The 21,457-nt window shown below is 49.4% G+C and overlaps 1 protein-coding gene across 4 annotated transcripts in view; it reads left to right on the top strand.

The window, feature by feature from the left end:
• PAK5 (p21 (RAC1) activated kinase 5) overlaps positions 1-21,457 on the top strand; it is a 163,691-nt gene that overhangs the window by 107,635 nt on the left and 34,599 nt on the right. For all 4 annotated transcript variants that reach the window (XM_064415717.1, XM_064415716.1, XM_064415718.1 and 1 more), the window contains one exon: positions 17,876-18,090. In XM_064415717.1, coding sequence (XP_064271787.1) covers positions 17,876-18,090 — 215 coding nt within the window. The remainder of the gene's footprint in view (positions 1-17,875; positions 18,091-21,457) is intronic.

Below are 21,457 nucleotides of genomic sequence, written 5' to 3'. Positions count from 1 at the left end.
CCCAGCAGTGCCGTGGGTGTTGCTGAGGTTTGCTGCTGGCTGTGGCCTCGCTGGGGGCTGCACCAGGGATGAGGGGCCCTGTCCAGCACAGCACATGGGGAAGCAAGTTTTTCAGAATGGGAACTGGAGGAATTTGTTCTCATGTACATTTGCTGGGTGTTGGTCTCAAAGCTCCTTACAGGAGGGAAGCTGAGCACTTAGCTCCATCTCCACGAGCCATTTCAGTAGTGCAGGACCCACCCCAGCTCTGCCAGAGGTGATGGTGTGACTGAGTTAGAAGCGCTGCCTGCTCCTCCTCTCTCCCAGGCAGGCATTCCTTAGCAGTAGGCTTGCACTGGTGGTGCTGGGTGTGAGATCTGACCCTCATGACCTTCACTGGGGCTGTCCAACGAGCCAGAGGAGAGCTGGCTGGGCTCTGGGATCCTGGCACTCTGCAATCAAGAAATGCAGACTTCCACATGTGAACCAAGCCCATCCATCCTGGAGCATTGCCAGCACCACAGAGTTGCTGTTTCTATGGAGGCAGCTGTGAAAGCAGATTTTTGGTTTTAAAGGAAGGCAGAGCATTGGACAAAACACATGTACTCTAATGTGGAAGTTCTTTACCAGAAAGTGAACCCCTTTGATGGCTCCTGCATAAATTAGATGTTCCTGAGGCTGTGGATGGAGATGGGGTGTTACTGATCTCATAAAATCTTGCTTCCATGAGAAAAGAGAGAGTGGTTAAGAGCTGAGCCCAAAGGAGTTTTATGAATTTGTCAAGGGAGCTGATGGGTCTGTGTCTAATTAACTCACTTCTGAGTGATCTGGGTGCTGGGAGAAGGACAGAGGGCAGGGCCAGGAGAGCAGGCCCACAGCAGCTGCCACAGTAATTGTGCCACCTTCCCTTCACCTCCTGGCTGGCAAGATCCTCCTCCCTGCCTTTAGGAGCTGCTGGGCTGCCTTTCCTCTTCAATGCCGAATCAATCCCTGATTCAGCTCCTCCTCACCTGGCCTCAGGTGTCTATTGCATCTGTCCCCTCTGGCTCAGCCTTCCTCCACTTGGAGCCACTAACATCGATTTTCTGTGCTGCTCTTGTCTTCCCAGAGAAGCCAGCATGATTCCTGCCTTTGTGCCCCCTGCCCTGCCCTACAGCTCCTGCACTTCCCACTTCCCTCCCACCCTGTGGCCTGTGCTGGTTTCCCATAGGGATGGTTTACTCCTGGCACCTTGCAGAGGCACAGGCACGGGGCTGGGAGCGCCCTGGCGTGCAGCTGTGTCTGTGCAGGGAAGGGACAGTGCTGCTCAGGGGATGTCCAGTGCCCTGGAGCTGTGTCTGTGCAGGGAAGGGACAGGGGTGCTGTGCTGCTCCAGGGATGTCCCAGTGCCCTGGAGCTGTGTCCCATAGGGAATGGACAGTGCTGCTGTGCTGCTCGGGGCATGTCCAGTGCCCTGGAGCTGTGTCTGTGCAGGGAAGGGACAGTGCTGCTTGAGGGATGTCCAGTGCCCTGGAGCTCCTCAGTGCCCTGGGGCTGTGTCCCCCAGGGAATGGGCAGTGGTGCCTGGGGGATGTCCCAGCACCGTGGGCTCCCCACTGCCCCGTGCAGGAGCTTGGTGCTGGTGGGGCTCCGGAGCAGGGCTCTGCAGGGCTGGCTCTGGAAGGGGGGATGCTGCCTGCCCTGTGTCCTGGCTCAGCACGGTGGCTGGCTGTGACATCGGGAGGGCTTTCCACAAAGGTCAGGCGCACGCGGAGCGGATGGAGCGCAGCGAGGAGCAGGAGCAGCAGGAGGAGGAGGAGGAGGGAAGCAGATGGGCAGCACAGCGGGGCCTGCCTGGCATGTGCTGCTTTGCTGTGGGAAGCTCAGAAAGGACTTGCAGTAGCACCGAAGAAAGAGGGGAAAAGATTGAAAGCCATCAATATTCAGAAGAGCAGAAGAAACAAATGTATTGACCTAAATGACCAGTGGTGACTCAGAAGCTTAAGGGAAATATATGTAAATAGTGCCATTAACAGCTTGAGGGAAAAGGGGCTGGGGGCAGCTGCTGACTTCTGAAGGAAAATGTAAAATAATGGAAATTGGTTCTTTGAGGGTCCACTCTCTTCTGCCCTCTGTTCTTCCCCACAGAGACTCATTCCAAACGAGACCTGTAAGTTAAAGTACTAACTTCCACCAAAACCAATTCAAGCACCGCTGCCTTCCTTGGAGGAGAGTGTTTCATAAAGCTAATTTGGAGTATAATTTGGTCTGAATCATCTCCATGTGATGCATCCATATGAAATGCAGACTGATTGCAATTTCTGCCTGTGCTTCTCCCAGCTAAAAGCAAGCTGACCTGCAGGTTTTTGTTTTGGTGCATCTATAGGAAAATTTTGCTTTGCTGGCCTATTGTAATTTTTTCCTTATTCCAGATTTTTTTAAAATAAGCAGAAGGGATTAACTGGAGTGGAAGGCTTAATTGACCTCTTTCAAACAAATCTCCTCCCTAGAGAAGCTTGAATTAAACCCCCACTTTCATTCCTGCAATTTAACTGACTGGTGATATCTCATCTGTAAAACAATGTACTCTGATTAAGCCTTAATGTCCTAGACTTTTGAAAGCTGATTTTATAGAGATACAGAATGTGTAACACTTGTCCTAAAACCTGCCGTGTTAATAATTTATTAATATCCTATTCTGGTTGTGTCTTTTACGTTTGTATTTGCTTTTTGCTCTGTCCTTGTGACCATGGTTTATATAAATTTCCTACCTAATCCCTGCAATGCCCAAGTTTGCCTCTGTCCTGCCTTGCTATGTATTTATTGATTTCAGTTCATGATTGCATTAAGGAAAATCCTTTTTATCTGCTCCCTTGAGGAGTTTCCTGTTGAGGACAGTTCTTAGGTCCTGTATTATTTTGCAGTAAGCGTTGTGAATCAGAAAGGAGATGGGATAAATCTGGTTGTGATAACCCGAGGTGGCAGTGTAGGCAGGACAGAGTTGGCAGTGAAGATGGGTTTGAGAGGAAGTTTGGAAGGTTATTTTGCATAAGGTAAGGAAGGAGTGGTGTGGACAGGACAGGCAGGAGCTGATGGAATGAGTCCTTTGGGAGCCAGCCCCAGCTCAGGAGGCACAGCAAAACAGAGCCCAGGAGAAACGGTGATATGGAAGGTCTGCAGGGAGTCCTGGCTCTGCTCGGAACGTGGAAATGGGGAAGGAAGCTACTACTGAGTTCCCTTCGAGCTGTTCAGATTGAAGTGTGCCTTTAGCCAAGAGAAAAAGCCCTGCAGTTCCTCCTGCCAGTCCATAATTCCCTTGCTCTGATTAGTGCCAAGTGTGGGAGCATTTGCCTCTGCACATGTGATGGATGCCAGCGGCACTGGGAAGCTGTCATTGGAGGGGGAAAGAGAAAAAGTCTTTTCTTATGTTTGCTGGAGCTGAGCTCAGTGGAGCATTTCAGACGCTCGTGTTCAGATTATTGTCCTTCTCCTTTGCCTTCTCCTCTGAATTACAAAACTACCTATTAATAGGCTGGTAGGCGAGCAGTGATTTTGCATGTTAAGCAGTGTGATTGCTTCATCCCATTGGGATTGTGCTCTCTCAGAGTTGGACAGCTGAAAAACACATATATTGGTAATTAAATTAGACTTTATTTACAAATATTGGCTCAGAGGGTTTCCAAGTCGGAAACTTTGATTCCTTTCCTTTCCTGATGAGCATAAGCCTTGCTGGATTCAAACCAGATAATGTGAAGCTCAGTCTTTTTCCAGCTTTACAAAATCTTGGCTTAGGAAGTATTGATGAAGGGGAGGTTTGGTTTGCACTGGGAATGGGAGATAGCGGCAGCAAAGGAGAGGGAGAGAAGTGGCATCTCCTCTGGGCTCTGTTGCAAAGAAAGGAGAAGGAAATGGGCTTCCTTAAATAAAGTCAGCTGTGCCCCCCTCCCTTGCTCTTGGATGTGCCACCACGGAGGGTTATTTTTCCAATTCTTCCCATTTTCAGTAGAGAAGAACAGAGAAAAATTGGCTGTTTCTTGGGTCAGAGGTCTCCCCCTGCAGCCAGCAGCAGTTGCACCAGGACCCAAATGATGCTCCAGAAAGCCCAGGACTGAGATGACCCAGCTCTGCAGTGGGGAAAGGAGAGATGAGCTTTGAAGGTGAATTTTGGGGAGGTATTAAATGCACAGGTACCCACCTGTGCTCTGGGTGTGATTTGTGATCCAGGTGCTCAGGAGTGAGACTTGCCCTGACCAGGCTGAGAGTGACACTTAGGACAGAGCTCTCAGAATTCTGAATTTCCTTTGAGTTTTGAAACTCCTTTCCAGTAAGTCAGACCCTGTGAAAGAAGTGTCACACCACCCTAGTAAATACACGTAGGTTTTTTCATTTCCCTGTACATACCTAGCTGCATATTTGGTGTTCTAGAAAATGAATCCATCTCCTGAAGGAGCTGATGTTTTAAAATGGCACCACGGGTAGTTAAAGGCATGGTGGCTCCTGTGCAGACCAGCTTGTCCAGCCTGAGCCCCTGCTAGGGAGGGAGAAGGAGCTCACATGGGCCTTGCACTGATTTATTCACATCACCTCTCTTAGGTGGGCGAGCTGAGCCCTCAGCTCTTGGCATCCTGAGCCTTGGGTAGTTGCAAGGCCATGCCACAGGTAAGAAACACGGGGGGACAAGAGATGGAATTTCCATGTAAAACACTCAGCCTGAGTGATACCAGGAGAAAGAATGGTTTTAGTAACAGAGCTGATTGCTGTCAGAGTATGAAAGGGAGTTTTATTGGAAAAGGCCTTGTACAGCCCACTGTGCTTTGCATGATCATTTCAAAAGCAGCTCAGGACACCTCCCTGCCTTTGTCCTGCAGAAGGTAGCAATCATTTAGAAAGCCAGGGCTGTCAGTATGGCTGAGCTCGAGGCTGGGCACAGCTACCTGGGGTGGGTGCACAGGGTGCAGGGAGTGCAAAGACTGAACTGCAGGAGTAGAGCAGAAAATGTGCTCTGGTCATCCACTTGTGGTGTCTCAAACAATTTGAGTCTCTTGGCTCTCCTGAAGTCACCTTTCTGAAACCTTTCTGTTCCCTCGTGAAGCAAACAGTCCATCACCTCAGATGCCCACCTAGAGCATACACAATTTTCAGGTCGGCTGAAACAGAAAATTCCAGGGTATATATTGAGTCTTGTGTCCAACATGGACATTTTGGGGGGTTAACTATATCTCTAATAGCTTTTGAGTTTTATGTGTTTCCCTATTTAAGTACAAGAGAGAAACAGTGAGAATTAAATGAGAGATTTTTAGGATGGCATATTTCATTAGAACAGAAACTATCTTTTTTTTTCTGCTAAGAAAATATTTCCTTTAGGATCCGAGCTCCTTCTGCACATCTAATTTCCCTCCCAGCCAGCAACTCTGCAGGCCCTTTTTTCCCAAAGTGCTGGCTCTGGCCCTGCCACTTGACATACCCACACATGTTCCCTTAATGCATTTTTTGCAGTCACTTTCCTGGCTCATCTTTTGATTTCCCAGTTGTATCAGCAGCTTTGTTGGAGTCGTTCCGTAACGAAATGGGGAATGAATGAATTAATGAATCTCCCTGCCTCTGGAAACAGCAGTGAATGCAACCAGAGTCAGCATGCAGAGATGTCCTTGTCTGGTAATTATTATTTTCTAATTGATGGTGTATTTTCTGTGCTGAGCCCTTAAGAAGGACCTGCAATCTCAGATGTAAATATGCTAAATTTAAACATAGACATACGTATTTAATATAAACAGAGGGGTTAGAGTCTGATGGGTCACTGGCACCATTTCAGCAGGCAGGATGGGAGCCCTGGGGCTCTGAGCTGTTGATTGCTGGGAGATGATGGCCAGGTCCTTCACCCCTGCATGGCCCCAGCACGTCGCCCTCAGTGGTAGCTCAGATGTGTGAGGCAGTTCCTGGAGAGGATGCTGCCTGCTCTCACAGATCCTTGTCAGGGTGGTGTTTCCAGGGAGCCTTGAGAGCTGCTGTGGAGTCAGTCAGTGCAGGCTGGGGAGGGATGGTGCCATGTTCTTCCACACAAGTGTTTCTTCTGGGAGACAAGTGGCTTTTTAACATAATTGTCTACACGTCTGGGAGCTGAATCAGCTCATCCTCACAGTCACATGGCAGCTTCTCATGGTGATTCCAGAGCAAGATTCCTGGGAGTCATCTTAGCTGCTCACTTACCTGGCAAAATATTTTCCATGTTGGTTTTCTTCTGAGAGCCTGGAAGTGTCCTTTTGGACCATTTCAGATGAAACCTGTCATCCTGGAGAGGATGGATGGGCCTAGAAAAATGCAGTGATTGACGTGTGTGCATCCTTCCTCAGAAGGAAGGGATGGGAGCCACCTCCTGTAGCAGCACCACCTCTTGGAAGGTGGCAGTGGTGGCCACCTGAGATGCAGTAACCTCTCCAGCTGCAGTCAAAAAACATTTCTATCGTTGGTATTTAAAAGGTGGGAAACAATAGAAACCTCACAGTAGCATTCATCACACTGAGATAAAAGCATGTGGGCTCTTTCATTCAGTTTACTGCAGTTTTTGTTTACTTCTCTGTGTCTGAAAACTTTCCAATCAGCTTCAGAGAGAAGGCATGAAGAGAAGGGCAGACCCATCATTTCCAAACTGCTGTCTGGAGGTGGCAGCACACAAAGTCTGCATGGCTTGGTTGCTTGGCTCTGAAAAAAAGCAGTGTTGAGGAATTCCTCAGATAATTATTGATCGTTGGGGGTTATCCAGAGGGGAAGACTGAGCTTCATAAACATTCCATGTTCTGTACAAAGAGCTTATGGTAAGCTTTCTGAAGAAGGCAATAAACAGTAAGCTCTGGAAACCCTTCAAGGAATCAGTTCTCATTTTTAATGTGGAAACAGAGTATGGCCTGACAGCAACTCAATAGGTAATAGGATAAGAATTGACTTTCAGACCAGCTTTCCAGCACAATGTAGAGTGGAACAAAAAAAAAGACAAGGAAATATGTAAGGAATAAAAATTTAAGATAGACTCTACACATTTGTGATTTTTTTGTAGACTGTGGAAATATTTTCCCTTCAGTAACAGCAATGCAGAGGAAAACCAGATAGAAGGGTAGGGAACCTGCAGTGATAACAGCAGGCCTGAATTCCATCATTTCCATCTGGCAGGCACTCGCTGTGGATACATTTATCTATAGATCTGTTTGTTTGCCTTTTAAAGGTATTTTGACATAGTAAGTAAAACTGATTTTGCACCATTTCTTGGCCAGCAGAGGTCAGATCCTGACCTGTGTTTCATCCTGAAGATATTCTTCTGAGAGGCTTGCCATTAGTAGTGAATGAATAATGAAGCATCTGTTGCTGTTGATCATTCACTGGAAAGCAACCTTTTTTACAGAGGTTATGGTAATTCAGCAGTTCCTCAGAGCCAGCACAGCCTGTACTGTTTTAGAAGTAAAATTAGAAATGCAGTGAATGTTTTTGTAGGAAAATGAAGTGTGTTGAATGCAAACATACCAGTGAGGAGCTGTGCAGGAGGTCAAATCCAGAGCCCCAGTGTCATTACCTTGCTCCAGTGGTGTGTGGTGCTGTCACAGGCATTGTCCCCTCGTGTCCCGTTTGCACTTGTCACTGTGACACCTCTGGGGGCTGTAAAATCATCTCTGCTGGGACAGCACCCCCTGCAGCCCCTCCCGATGCAGTTTTGGTCTGTTCATGGATGCGTCCAGCTCTGCATCCAACCAGCTCAAGATCAGCTGCTTTCTAAACCTAGAAAACATTTTGCCTCTTTTTTTTTCCCCAAGCAAAAGCTGTCTTCTAAAAATGATGAGAATACATCCCAATAATTCCAGGCTCTTGCAGAAACTGTGCAGTTGTGTGAGAGGTCTTTCCTGGGAGCTGTGGAAGGGCCCTGGCATGCTTTGGTCATTCCTGGGAGCTGTGCAGGAGCCCTGGCATGCTTTGGTCATTGCTGGAGCTGTGGGAGAGCCCTGGCGTGCTTTGGTCATTGCTGGAGCTGTGGAAGAGCCCTGGCATGCTTTGGTCATTGCTGGAGCTGTGGGAGAGCCCTGGCGTGCTTTGGTCATTGCTGGAGCTGTGGAAGAGCCCTGGCATGCTTTGGTCATTCCTGGAGCTGTGGGAGAGCCCTGGCATGCTGTGGTCATTGCTGGAGCTGTGGGAGAGCCCTGGCATGCTTTGGTCATTCCTGGAGCTGTGGGAGAGCCCTGGCGTGCTTTGGTCATTCCTGGGAGCTGTGGAAGGGCCCTGGCATGCTTTGGTCATTGCTGGAGCTGTGGAAGAGCCCTGGCGTGCTTTGGTCATTGCTGGAGCTGTGGGAGAGCCCTGGCGTGCTTTGGTCATTGCTGGAGCTGTGGAAGGGCCCTGGTGTGCTTTGGTCATTCCTGGGAGCTGTGGAGGAGCCCTGGCATGCTTTGGTCATTGCTGGAGCTGTGGGAGAGCCCTGGCATGCTTTGGTCATTCCTGGAGCTGTGGAAGGGCCCTGGCATGCTTTGGTCATTCCTGGGAGCTGTGGAAGGGCCCTGGCATGCTTTGGTCATTCCTGGAGCTGTGGGAGAGCCCTGGCATGCTTTGGTCATTGCTGGAGCTGTGGGAGAGCCCTGGCGTGCTTTGGTCATTCCTGGAGCTGTGGGAGAGCCCTGGCATGCTTTGGTCATTGCTGGAGCTGTGGGAGAGCCCTGGCGTGCTTTGGTCATTGCTGGAGCTGTGGAAGGGCCCTGGTGTGCTTTGGTCATTCCTGGGAGCTGTGGAGGAGCCCTGGCATGCTTTGGTCATTGCTGGAGCTGTGGGAGAGCCCTGGCATGCTTTGGTCATTCCTGGAGCTGTGGAAGGGCCCTGGCATGCTTTGGTCATTGCTGGAGCTGTGGAAGAGCCCTGGCATGCTTTGGTCATTCCTGGAGCTGTGGGAGAGCCCTGGCGTGCTTTGGTCATTCCTGGAGCTGTGGGAGAGCCCTGGCATGCTTTGGTCATTGCTGGAGCTGTGGGAGAGCCCTGGCGTGCTTTGGTCATTGCTGGAGCTGTGGAAGGGCCCTGGTGTGCTTTGGTCATTCCTGGGAGCTGTGGAGGAGCCCTGGCATGCTTTGGTCATTGCTGGAGCTATGGGAGAGCCCTGGCATGAAGAGCTTGGGGTGAGGCAGGCCTGGTCTCCTCTGCCTTGTCTCAGCTGCCAGGACACGAGGAGTGGCCTTCAGCTGTAGCCAGGGAGGTTCAGACAGACCCCTGGAAGTGATTTCACTGGAGGAGTGGCCAGACTGGGGTGGGTTGCCCAGGGAGGTGGGGGAGTCACCATCCCTGGGAGTGGTGGTTGGACTGGATGGGTTTGCAGGTCTCTGCCAGCTTTGATTCTGTCATTCTGTGTGTTTGTAATGCCAGCTTTGCAGCTACCATCAGGTGCTGGGGGGGAAACTCCGTTTCAGAAAGTTAAAACTAAAGCTTTACGTGCAAACCCAGGACATCTAGTGTCTGTCCCCTTTGCTGTGCTGCAAGTCAGTGCCAGTCCATGTCTTCTGCTGAGGCTTTGCCAGCAGACCCCACTGTGAATGTGGCCCAAAATGCAAAGAAGGTATAACTTGGTGCCCAACTGATAAGAACAATGTTCCAAGTGTTTTTCAAGCACTTTGCTAAGTCTTTTGATAGACGCAGAATTTCATGTCCTTGCAGTTCTTACCCCAGAGTTACCCCAGCCTATAGGAATGTCCACATTTACTAATACTGGAATTACAGTTTCTCTGTCCTTGTTCTGATACTTCCTGCAGGTTTGTCTGAGCCCTCTGCTCACTTTGTTTTCCCTACTGATTTATCATCTCTTTCATTCTCGACAGTATTTCCTTCACTATTTTTTTCTAATTGAAGACCTAGAAATAGAGTACCTGCATCCTTTAATCTAGAACAGTGTAGAACTGTCTTAAAATAGTGCTAATATCAACTCAGAAAAAAATAATTTACAACTGAATTCCAGCAGTAACTTGAGAGTCAGGGAGTCTTGTTTAATGGGTGCCTTATTTAATCCCCTCTCCCTGTGGATGTCCAGCATTTCCTACAAAGTTAATACCATTAATTATCTCAAGCTGAGCACCCAGAGGACTATTTGCTTCTGCAAATCTGGAATATTTTCACTTGCTAGGGATAGAAATCACTTGAGTTACCTCCAGGGGCTTGGGGGGCTGAGGGGGGGTTTCCTCTTTAATCTGCCCAGAGCTGTTGCAGACTAATTCCCTGCACAAACCTCTGTCTGCACGTTGCTATTTATGTGTGCATGTGTATGAGATAATAGAGAGTGACTGACTACAATGTATGCATTTAAGCTACTCAGCTGAAAATTACTGAGCATTAAAATCCCCTGGGAATCACAAGACTTCCAAATGAGGAGAGCACATGTCAGTCAGTGTGTGGAAATGAGTCTCCTACAAGAGTAGCTTTCAGTAAGAAGAATGAGTATTGTTCCCTGGGGTACATCAATCCCAGTTTGGCCACTCTGTACCAGCTTTTACTATTTCTCTGGAAGCATACACGGCCTTTTGTTATTATTTTTTCCTTCTTTTGTTCCGTTGTGCATTTCTATTAGATATGTCTCATGGGCCAGCTATCAAGGGACAACTGCTGTGCTGTGCCAAATGAAGGCATTTTCAACCATAAACAAGGTATTGTGGATGGAAAAGAGCCGTGGACATCGACAAGTCCTGGACTCTTTGTTTAAATGTGTTTTATTGTACTGAGCTGTGACATAGAAATTCTGAGCAACTGGCTGGTTTGACCTGAGGTTGAAATGAGCAGAATGCTGCAGGGTGGATGAGGGCCTTTGGCAAAGAGGCATTTTGGTTGGTCTGGGCCATCAGTACATCTCTTTCTGTGATTGAGACATGCATTTTAATAGTGGCTAAATGACTTAGAAGTCTGTCCCCTCTCAGAAAATACCAGACACCTTGAAAATCCTTGATAAAAAGTTGAATCCTATTGATCATCAAGCCTTTAGTTCTGAAACTCACATGGGCATGCACTGAAAATGGTACTTCTATGCTTTTGTGGAACTGAATGAATAGTCTGGAAAAACGATGTAGTCACAGTGATTAATTTCTATCAGTACATTGTTTGTACTGAATTTCCAGAATGGCAAAAGACTCCAAATATTTGTGAGGTGACTTGGTTTGTTCAGAGTTTGTAGGTCCTTTTTGTTGCTGCCAGGGGGGCAGTGTTTAGAATCATCATTAGTGGAGTGTGTGGGAACATTTTCCAAGGTGTTATTGTATTGTTCCCAAATCGAAATGCTCAGATCATAATGAGGAGCAGAGGGATGAGCAGGGATCATGGGAAATGGGGTCCCTCATTAGACAGGTGAACCAGCCAACACTCACCTGCATGTTGTCCATTCCTGTGGCAAAACAAAAAACCCTGTATCTCAGGCAGTAATGAGCTCTGCCTCCAGCAGCAAGTTAATAAATAAATACAGGACATGGCCACAGGACTCACCTGCCTCTGGTCTGAGGTGCTCCCTGCTTCTTGGCTTTCTCCAATTTGTTTCCATCCTATCCATTCAGAGTGACACTCTGGCAGCTAGGAAAGTATTTAGGAGTATTGTATGTGGAAAGTCCAACAGGATTTCTTATTTTGTCAGTAGTGAGTCAGACCTGACCTGAAACCAGTGTGCATTTTAAGAGTCTTTCCATGAACTTTTATTGTCTTCTCATTCAGTTCTCTTTGCTTTTCCAGGTGTAGCTTCTCATTTTATCTCCCGAAAAATAGGGTAGTGCTCTCTGTATTTTCAGTTAAAAATAGAGATAAATTCTTCTTAAAAACTTAAGCCTGCAGTCAGGAGCATGCTTCTTTTATTTTCACTTGGACCCTGTCCCAGAGCAGCAGAGATGTGTGCTGCCACAGTCCGTCCCAGACACTGCTTTCTGCTGCAGAGGGAGTTTCAGCCCCGCTCACATCTCTCTGCAGGCTGCCTTGACACCTTCATGTCATTTGTGCCTCTCAATTCATGCTCTCATTTGGGATCCAGCATGGGGAAAGGTTACAATTAATCAGAGCAGGAAACACAGCCACCAGAGCAATGACTTGTGGCTGCTTTGGGCTGCCCTGGAGGGGAATCACTGGGCTCCCTGTGGTACAGAAAACTATTCTCAGTAAGTAAAAAGTATCAAAAGAAAGCGACTGCACCCATCTCCCCGTTTTGCAATCTGTGTGTCTGTCAGGTTTCTTAAAAATGAAGCATTTTATTAATGCTGCTGCCTGTAACCAGGTTTTTAGCTGTGTGGCTGACTTGGGAGGAAATGTGCCTTTTCACAGCCCTTGCTGCTGCCCCACTTTGGGCTCACAGAGGATGCTCAGCATGCATGAAGGCAATTTTTATATGTTAATAACACACCCCTCCACAAGGGAAAAGGGCTCTGTTGCTGCTGGCTCAGCTGGGAACCACAGGGAATCCCTGCAGAAAATGCAGGCTCCCAGGCTTAGTGCAGTGTGCACTCCCTAATTGAAAATGAACTGATTGCTGGTTGTTCACGAGCAAACACGTTGCTGGCTGGGGCAGACAGTGAACACAGCTCCTCCTGAGGGAATATTTCCAGCCTGTGCTGGAGCAGCAGTGAGGTGTGTGTGAAATCCCTGCAGCCTTGCCAGGGTGGCTCAGGGTCACCCACGGTTTCTTGGGGTCAGTGGGACACTTTATCTGGCTGCTGAAATACCACAGTAAGAAAGAGAGCTTACACGGCTTTAGTACAGTCACTAAAATTCCATTTTAAAGTAAAAGTTCCCATCTCACTTCATTATTTCAGGTACTGACTTGTGTTTTTATGTGTGGCAGAATTTCACAGACCTTTGCTCAGGGTTATCTGGGGACATGTGGGATGGCAAGGGCTGTTGTCACTGCTTAAGGGATGCACTTACAGCACTGGTAGTTTTCAAGATTACAAGACATGAAAGGTCCTTCCAACTTTTGTAGTCTTTTTTAAAAAAGCAGCTATTTGGAGGGGGAGCAAAAATTGGCTCTGACTTTTCTGTTGGGAACAGAAAATGGGGCAGAGTTAAACAGATTTCTCTCTTATTTTGTAGGCTGACAGAATTACTCTTAGGGAATGATAAAAGATACAAAATACTAGTAACCTTAGAGTGAAATAATCCTTTTTTCATTTTATTCCTCCTGCCTTGGGTCTAACTTGCTGTAAATGTGAACATTTGTTCTTTGAGGGCAGTAACATAAATCTGGACTTTTGGCTTTTCAGTTCATCAGTCTTGGAGTGTGTTCTGGTCTCACATACAGGAGAGGGACAGCTCTTGGAACCCCAGGATGGGGCCAAACTCTTGAGAGTGAACAAACCTGTGACCTCGGTGTGAGCTGGCAGGGCTTGCCTTTTGTGGGGAAGCTCTTGGCAATGCTGTCCTGAGCACAGCCCACCGTGGGAGAGTCTGATGGGCACCCAGAACAGTACTGCCACCCTCGTGCTCCAGGGTGGGACTGGGGATGCTTCTGCCTGGAAAAACCCTGCACCTGGGACTGGGAGGCAGCACAGTGAGCGTGCAGTGCCTGACAGAGCGGATTTATTTATAACTTGCTGTCCACATCACACACCTTGCACGGGCATCGTCTCAGGAAATTTCCTCTGTGGGTGAAATGTGGAGCAGCCTGGAGCCCACTGTGATGTCAGTGGATTATTTCTGTGCACAGGAAGGAGAGCAGTGAAGGAGCCAAGTCTGGCACAGGCCTGGCAGCAGGGCGTGCTGATCAGCTGTAATTTGATTTGTTAGGCACCACAGTAAACAGCACGAGGGGCAGCAGCAGTGATGGCTCTGGCAGCCCCTCTGAGCCTTACCTGGTGCCTGCAGCAGCCACGTGGAGCTGTGTTACAGCTCCTCAGCAGGCACCAGCAGAGCTGGCATGCTCCTGTGCTGGGCTGGGACAAAGGGAGACACACACTGCAGCAATCTCCAGAGCACAGCTCACACACCTCTCCTGCTGTCCCTGTTGTTCCCCATTCCCCAGTGGCACATGTGGGAGCAGCCTGCTGTGGGTTACTCAGGAGAGGTGCTGAGTGCCTCATCAGGTGCTGCAATAGTCTGATTTCCCCCCGGGACTGCATTTTCCTCTAGTAAGTGTCACATCCGTATTTTTCCATCATGGCTTTGGTTCAGAACCTCTGCCATCTCTAACCCTTGCACCACGGCTGGGCTGTGGGTGAGGAGCCCATGGCATGGCAGCCTGGAGCTGACCAGGCTCAGCTCCTGCCTCTGCCATGTCAGAGCAGACCTGCTTAGGTGTCGTGCTGTCTGAGCTCACTGTTTGCTGGCTCTAAGGGGCTGCCTCCTCCAGACCTCACATTTACCAGCACAAAACTAATGTGCTGCGTATTTCAGCATGAGTGAGTAAAGAATCTGCAGAAATGCCCCAGTAAGCTCTGCAGGGTGAGTCCTGTTTGCCCCGGAGCCAAGCCCACTGCCATCAGCAGTAGCCCCCCAGCCCCCTTGGGTCAAGTGTCACCTTGTGCCACCCTGGAACCAGCCCGACCTTCCCTTGGCAGGGCGGTGCAGGAGAGGACAGACTCTGCTTGTGCTCATCCCCCAAAATAGCAGCACGCTCCAAGTGCAGTGCCTCTCATTTCCTCTCCCTCTGGGGGGTGGGCACAGGAGGAGCTGCAGAGAGGTGGCATTTGCCGAGAGCCCTGGCACAGTCAGGGCCACGTTGGAAGCTGTCAGGGAGAATTAAGAGCAGGGTGAGTGCTCTGGCGTGGGGATGGCTCAGGGGCAGCTCTGCAGAGCTGTCCTGCAGCCTCCCTCCTCCCTGTGCCTCTCATAAAGGCTGCCCTGCTGTCTGGGGATGTTTTCCCAAGTAATCCCATTGGGAAATTAGGGGTTCTTAATAGCTGTGAGAGGATTGCTGTTCTGTGTGAATGGGTGGGTGCCTGAATGAATTTCTTACATTTTGTGCTCTTGATACAAATTTCAGAAGTTTTCTGCTACACACATTATGCAGCATCCTGGAAAGCTCCGTCATTCCTCTTCACAGCACTTGGGTTATTCCTGAAATGGCTTTAGATGTCTTGGAGAACGTGGAGTCACTTACCAGGGTGTTTTCTGCTTCCACGCCTGATTAAATAAGTCCTTTATTTTTTGTGTCATATCAATAGAGCTATGGGAAAGTGGAATAATCTCTCCCTTCTTGAGGTATGAGGACCAAGCACATCAGTGGGGACTGAATCAGGACACTTACAAGCCCAGAGCATAAGGTTTCACAGACTTGGCTGCCCCAAACCTCATCCTCAGCTGAGGAAAACAGCACCATTTCCATTCTTTGGGAGAAATGAGGGGAAATGAAGCTTCCCTGTGGCTGCTGTGTGTGTTACAGCTCTTTGGAGGGACTGTGCTGAGGGGAGGTTGCCTTGGCTTTGCAGTGAGATGGAGGTGACTTGCTGGCTGGTATCGTGTTGAGTGGAAGTGCTGTTCATTGTAAAAAGCAGCGTGCACTGTGCCAGCTGGTGGGCTTTCAGTTACCTGATGTTGTTTGGAGCTCGGGAGGACTTCAAGCATCCAGCAGCTGCCTTGGGATGCAAGTCCTGTGGGAAACCCTGGCATTGATCAGAGGAAAAAATACATGTCCAGAGCTGATGGTTTAAAATGTTACCGCAATAGTCTCATGGATTGCTGTCCCTGGGGCAGCTGAAATCGATGCAGTGCCATTGATCTGCAGCTGGCTGCCATTGGTGGAGCCACTGCCTGACCTGGGGCTGCTTCTCCTGGAGCCTGGAGATGGATACTCTCTGAGCACAGAGCAGCCACCGTGGCTTTGGAAGTGTGTCTGAGAGTGCCACAAGGTACCCACGTGCACCAAAGAGAAATAAAACAATTATGGTGCTGGGAAAGGGAAAAAGGCACACATCAAAGTGATTATATTGCAGTACAATCACTTTGATATGTGCTTTTTTGGAGGTTTTGGGAGAGGAAGGTGAGGAAGATAACCCGAGTTAATAGAGCTGGAGAGAGACTGTTAAAAGAGCAGGAGATTTTGGGAAGTTCAGAGTAGGGTAGAAAGCCAGAGAGAGATGTGTGGAAGATGAGACCTGTGAAGAAAGGCCAAGTCTGCTCTGACTAAAAGAAGTATGCACAAAGGAGACAATCACCTACAAATACACAGGGGGGACTTGCAAAGCAGCCAGCAATCAATTTTCAAATAATGGACTTGATCTTTAGATAAACTAGTGAAAGGCAGTGAGGGTGGAATAAATACCTGATTTATCACTGCATCTTTTCTTAGCTGCAGCAGCAACACAACCATGTTTTCTTCTCTGAACTTCCTCTCTCCACCTCCTGAATAAAGTCAGGGAAGCACCTTTCCAGCTGGGATGGAAGAGCAGTGCCAGCCTCCTCACCCTGCTGCTATTTCAGACAGCTGCTGCCAAAGTGCTCAGCCAGCCCTGAGAAATGGCCCAGAGAGCAGGGGGAGGAGTGTTGTGAGACAGCAGAAGGCAGGCAGAGAGCTGTCCCAGGACAGGGCAGTATGTCACTGAAAAGCAACAGGACCTGTCTGTTTCCCTGGGACCAGGACTTTATCCCTGCCTTGCACAGCAGATTTCTGGAGTCCTCCAGAAAGTCAGTTCTGAACTTGCTTCAATAGAACTGTTAGGCTGCACTTCATTTTAAGGTGGCACCCACCAACCCAAGGGTAATGCAGGTGAAGAGTGTATTGGCTATTTCCTGTGCCAGTAGAACGAGCAAATACATTTATCCGTGTCAGTTTGCAGCTCCTGCCTCCCTCCACCTTGCCAGTGGAACTCCTTTTGCCCCAGCTAATCTATAAATCTGTGTTCCCTTGTGTGCCTGAAACCCTCCTGCTGCCTGCTCCATGTTCCTCAGGAAGGCCTAAACAGGAGGAAAGCAAATCCACTCAGTCTTGTCAGGAAATAACAATTAAAATTGACTGAAACATTCACTCTGTGTGAACAGGAGCTGTGACAGTTAGCTGTAGCAGGCCAGCCCAGGTGGATCCAGTGAAGGAGAAGCTGGGAAGGTCACACACATTTCCGCCAGCAGCCTCCAGCTCCTTGCTTGGGTAGGATTGGAAGGGCTCCTGTCTCTTCTGCACACCACCTGCACAGGAACCAAAAGAGCTGATGCTCCTTCCTGGACCTTCAGAGGAGTAGGGCTGTGGTTGATAATCCCAGCCAAGCCTGCTGGCCAGGAGCAGGGACCCCTGCCCCTCCGGGGGTGAGCCCAGGCGCTTTGGGCATGTGGCTTTCGTGGCAAATCATTCCTCTCCTCAAGAAGTCACGCCATGACATTTGTAATAGCTGATACCTGATGATTTTTTAAATCAGGACTCTTCACAAATGCAGAGGAAGGCCCTTGGACCAGGCTGGAATTAGATCTGAGCTCTCTGTTTGCATGGCTGAAATGGCACAGGAATAATTCCCCTTGGAGTGCTGCTGTGTGAGACCCAGACCAGACCATGGCAGAGCCAGGCTTCCACCTGGATGGGCTGTCTGTGCTCCAGGACCTGGGGTGCAGATTTGGGATGCAAAGCTGAGCCTGCATTTGCTCCCCCTTGTACCAGGACACAGCTCACCTCTTACCAAGGGCTGTCCTTGGAGCAAACCATCCACTGCTGCTGGCCTTGCTCTCAGCTTGGGGCTTCCATGGGTGCAACCTGCAGCATGAGCAGAGAGAGGAGTACAAAACAGGACCTGGGGCTTGCTTTCCTGGGAATTTCCTTGTTTCATAAGGCATCATGAACAGGTTAATTTCTTAAAATCTTCTCCCAGAAAGGAGGTCAGCTAAGTGCTCGCCTCGCATAGATCTCAGCATGTGAAGTTCATGGAGTGGCTGGCTAATGACATCTGCTGAAATTCCCTGTGAGGTAGGGACTATGGCTGAGGGATACAACAGAGTGTAAACGTGTGGCTCTTTTTCTTTTCTGCAGATCTTTCCACCATGTTTGGGAAAAAGAAGAAAAGGCTGGAAATTTCCGGCCCCTCCAACTTCGAGCACCGGGTCCACACTGGCTTCGACCACCGGGAGCAGAAGTTCACGGGGCTGCCCCAGCAGTGGCACAGCCTGCTGGCAGACACGGCCAACCGGCCCAAGCCCATGGTGGATCCCTCATGCATCACTCCCATCCAGCTGGCCCCCATGAAGGTACCCTGCTGGCTGCCCTGCAGCCCTCGTGTCACCGTAACGAAGCCGTGCCCGCAGCGTGTGGCCTTAGCGCGCCAGCTGGGCCCGAGGCAGGCACGGCCGGGGGGAGCTGCAGGTCCAAACATTTGTCAGCAGAGCTGGGAGGAAAAAGGAATGCTGTGTATAAAACTTGTGGGAGTGTCTCTGAAGAGCCTGAGTCATGGGTCTGGCAGGCCGAGCCTTGGCGCTCCCGGGCTGCAGAAGAAAAAGCCACCAGGCCCAGGGGAGGCCCAAAACGCTGCTCCTCTGCAGCACAAAGCTCCTTGGTAATTAATTTAAGAACAGTGCTCTAGGCAAAGGCAGTCTGGAGCAAGGGAGAGAGGGAAAAGTACACCAAAGGAAAGAAATTAAATTGCTTGTTCAGCCAGGCAAGGAGCTCAGGGAGGATCTGATTGCACCCACTGCTGGGGTAGGACATGGTGGGGATGGAGCTGAGCTCTCGGGGCCTGGGAGGGTGAGGGACACAGCCCTGCTCGTGGCCTGGGGCTCAGTCTGCACACCTGGGAAGAGCACTTGGCTTACAGGGTACAGCAGAACTGGCAGGGAGCCACCAGGATTCCAGGCTCAGGATTCTGACCAATTGGTCCTGATTCTGCAGTTCCTCTGGGATGCGCGTCCTGACAGGCAGGTGAATCACACCTGTGGGATGGTGATCCCACACCTGCCAGCCGTGCACCTTTCCCTGCCATGCAGCTGCAGAACAAATGTAGGATTTCATTTTCATGTGGATTTTTCTGCAGCGAGGGAAAATCAGATAATCCTGGGAGCATGGACCCTGTAGTTATATTTGCTAAGTGCTCTTTGCTAAATTTACATTTACTGCCTGCTCCAGAAGGGCACTCATCACTTGCTGATCAGGGCTGCTGGCTGCCGCTGCAGGACAGTGGGGATAAAATCAAGATCTTCTTTTTTTTTTTTCTTTTTTTTTTTCTTTTTCTGTAATAAAATATCTTGCTGATAATGGTGGCCCAGAATAATGAGGAAAAAGGTAGGTAATCTTCTTCCTGCTGCTGGAGGAGAGCAGCTTTGTTCCACAGCCCTTCTTAACACCAGAAATATCTCTGGATGTTTTGACATGAATACATGAAGATGTTTTAAAATGGGGGGAGAAAAAAGAGTTTATTATCTTGCAGAAATACTCTCCTATAGTTCTGGAGCTATAAATCCCTAAGCTTAAAAAGTATTAAATTGCATTACTTTTCTCAGCATTATAAAGATCATATGACTCTGGGCCTTGGCCTGCAAATTGTGTGTGCAGAGCTGGGTTCATGTCCCACTGAAATAACACACAGTGAAGGACCAGCCCCAATGGGAAATTACCACATTTTGAAGCAGAGAAAATCACTGTTGGTTCTTTCCAAGAAACTGTAAATTCTTGCTTTTCTGCCTGTGTATCTGGGGTCTACATATGGCTGATTGAAATGGGCCTCCATAACAGTGCCATAAAGTTTTGATAGCAACTAAGAGGCATTGACTATCCGCTGAGAATTGGCTTTTAACTCTATTGCAAGATACCAGTTTAATGTATATTTGTTAAGAATTAGCATGCTTTGTTTTGATACAGCTTAACTTACAGAGACAAGCTGAGTTGCAGTCACTTTAAAATTAAGAATATTTAATGTTGCTAAACTAGTTCAGCATAAACATTTAATTTAGACAAATTTTTAATGTGTGCACTTGCAGTACCTTTAGTGTTTAAAGGGTATTTGGCACTGAGGATTTCCTAACTTCACTGAGAGCTGTAGATTTAAAATGCACCTGCAGCTGATGAAGATGGGAACCACAGGGTTGAGGTCTCAGTGTTGTTCAGAACTGTTCTCAGTTCCATCAGCAGCTGATGGCTCAGTTAAGGCACTGATGTGTAGCAGAGGAGGATCCCCAGCTGTGCCCTGAGCCACAGCACCGAGTCTGGCTGAGGGGTTTGGCTGTGCTTGCAGGTCATACAGCAGATCTGTAACTCTGCTCTTAGGTGCTCCCAAACTCCTTTGCCATGCCATTCCTTCAGTATTGGCTGTCTTTGTGGTGTGAGGCAGACGTGTTCCTCCTAATTGGTGCTCCTTCGTGGCTGAGGAGTAGCACAGAGCAGAGCCAGATTTGGCAGCCCATTTCTGGCTTTGAGACAGAACTGGTGTTTGCCTGCTTTGGGCTTCACCCAGAACTGAGGCAGGGGAAGGGAAAGGCTTTTGTGCAGCTTTCTCACTCAGTGGTGTTTGCTTGTTTCCCAGCCTGCAGAGCAGATCTGTTGGTGTGTAGTGTCTCCCTTTGGGTAAAACCAAAAAATGATAAATACTCTCCGTGCTGCATCTCTGCTCAAAGGCAATAGCAGCAGGGAGGATAGCCAGGCAGTGCTCTGGGCTCTCAGACATCCTGGGGATGTCACCCCTGCTCTGTGCTCCCAAACATCCTGGGGATGTCACCCCTGCTCTGTGCTCCCAAACATCCTGGGGATGTCACCCCTGCTCTGTGCTCCCAGACATCCTGGGGATGTCACCCCTGCTCTGTGCTCTCAGATATCCTGGGGATGTCACCCCTGCTCTGTGCTCTCAGACATCCTGGGGATGTCACCCCTGCTCTGTGCTCCCAGACATCCTGGGGATGTCACCCCTGCTCTGTGCTCCCAAACATCCTGGGGATGTCACCCCTGCTCTGTGCTCTCAGACATCCTGGGGATGTCACCCCTGCTCTGTGCTCTCAGACATCCTGGGGATGTCACCCCTGCTCTGTGCTCCCAAACATCCTGGGGATGTCACCCCTGCTCTGTGCTCCCAAACATCCTGGGGATGTCACCCCTGCTCTGTGCTCTCAGACATCCTGGGGATGTCACCCCTGCTCTGTGCTCCCAAACTGGGGATGTCACCCCTGCTCTGTGCTCTCAGACATCCTGGGGATGTCACCCCTGCTCTGTGCTCTCAGACATCCTGGGGATGTCACCCCTGCTCTGTGCTCCCAAACATCCTGGGGATGTCACCCCTGCTCTGTGCTCCCAAACATCCTGGGGATGTCACCCCTGCTCTGTGCTCTCAGACATCCTGGGGATGTCACCCCTGCTCTGTGCTCCCAAACATCCTGGGGATGTCACCCCTGCTCTGTGCTCTCAGACATCCTGGGGATGTCACCCCTGCTCTGTGCTCTCAGATATCCTGGGGATGTCACCCCTGCTCTGTGCTCTCAGACATCCTGGGGATGTCACCCCTGCTCTGTGCTCCCAAACATCCTGGGGATGTCACCCCTGCTCTGTGCTCCCAAACATCCTGGGGATGTCACCCCTGCTCTGTGCTCTCAGACATCCTGGGGATGTCACCCCTGCTCTGTGCTCTCAGATATCCTG

This window comes from Passer domesticus, chromosome 3 (genome assembly GCF_036417665.1).
Source record: "Passer domesticus isolate bPasDom1 chromosome 3, bPasDom1.hap1, whole genome shotgun sequence".
NCBI lineage: Eukaryota > Metazoa > Chordata > Aves > Passeriformes > Passeridae > Passer > Passer domesticus.
Note: the sequence above shows the minus strand (reverse complement) of the source record. Positions and strands in the feature narration are given on the sequence as shown.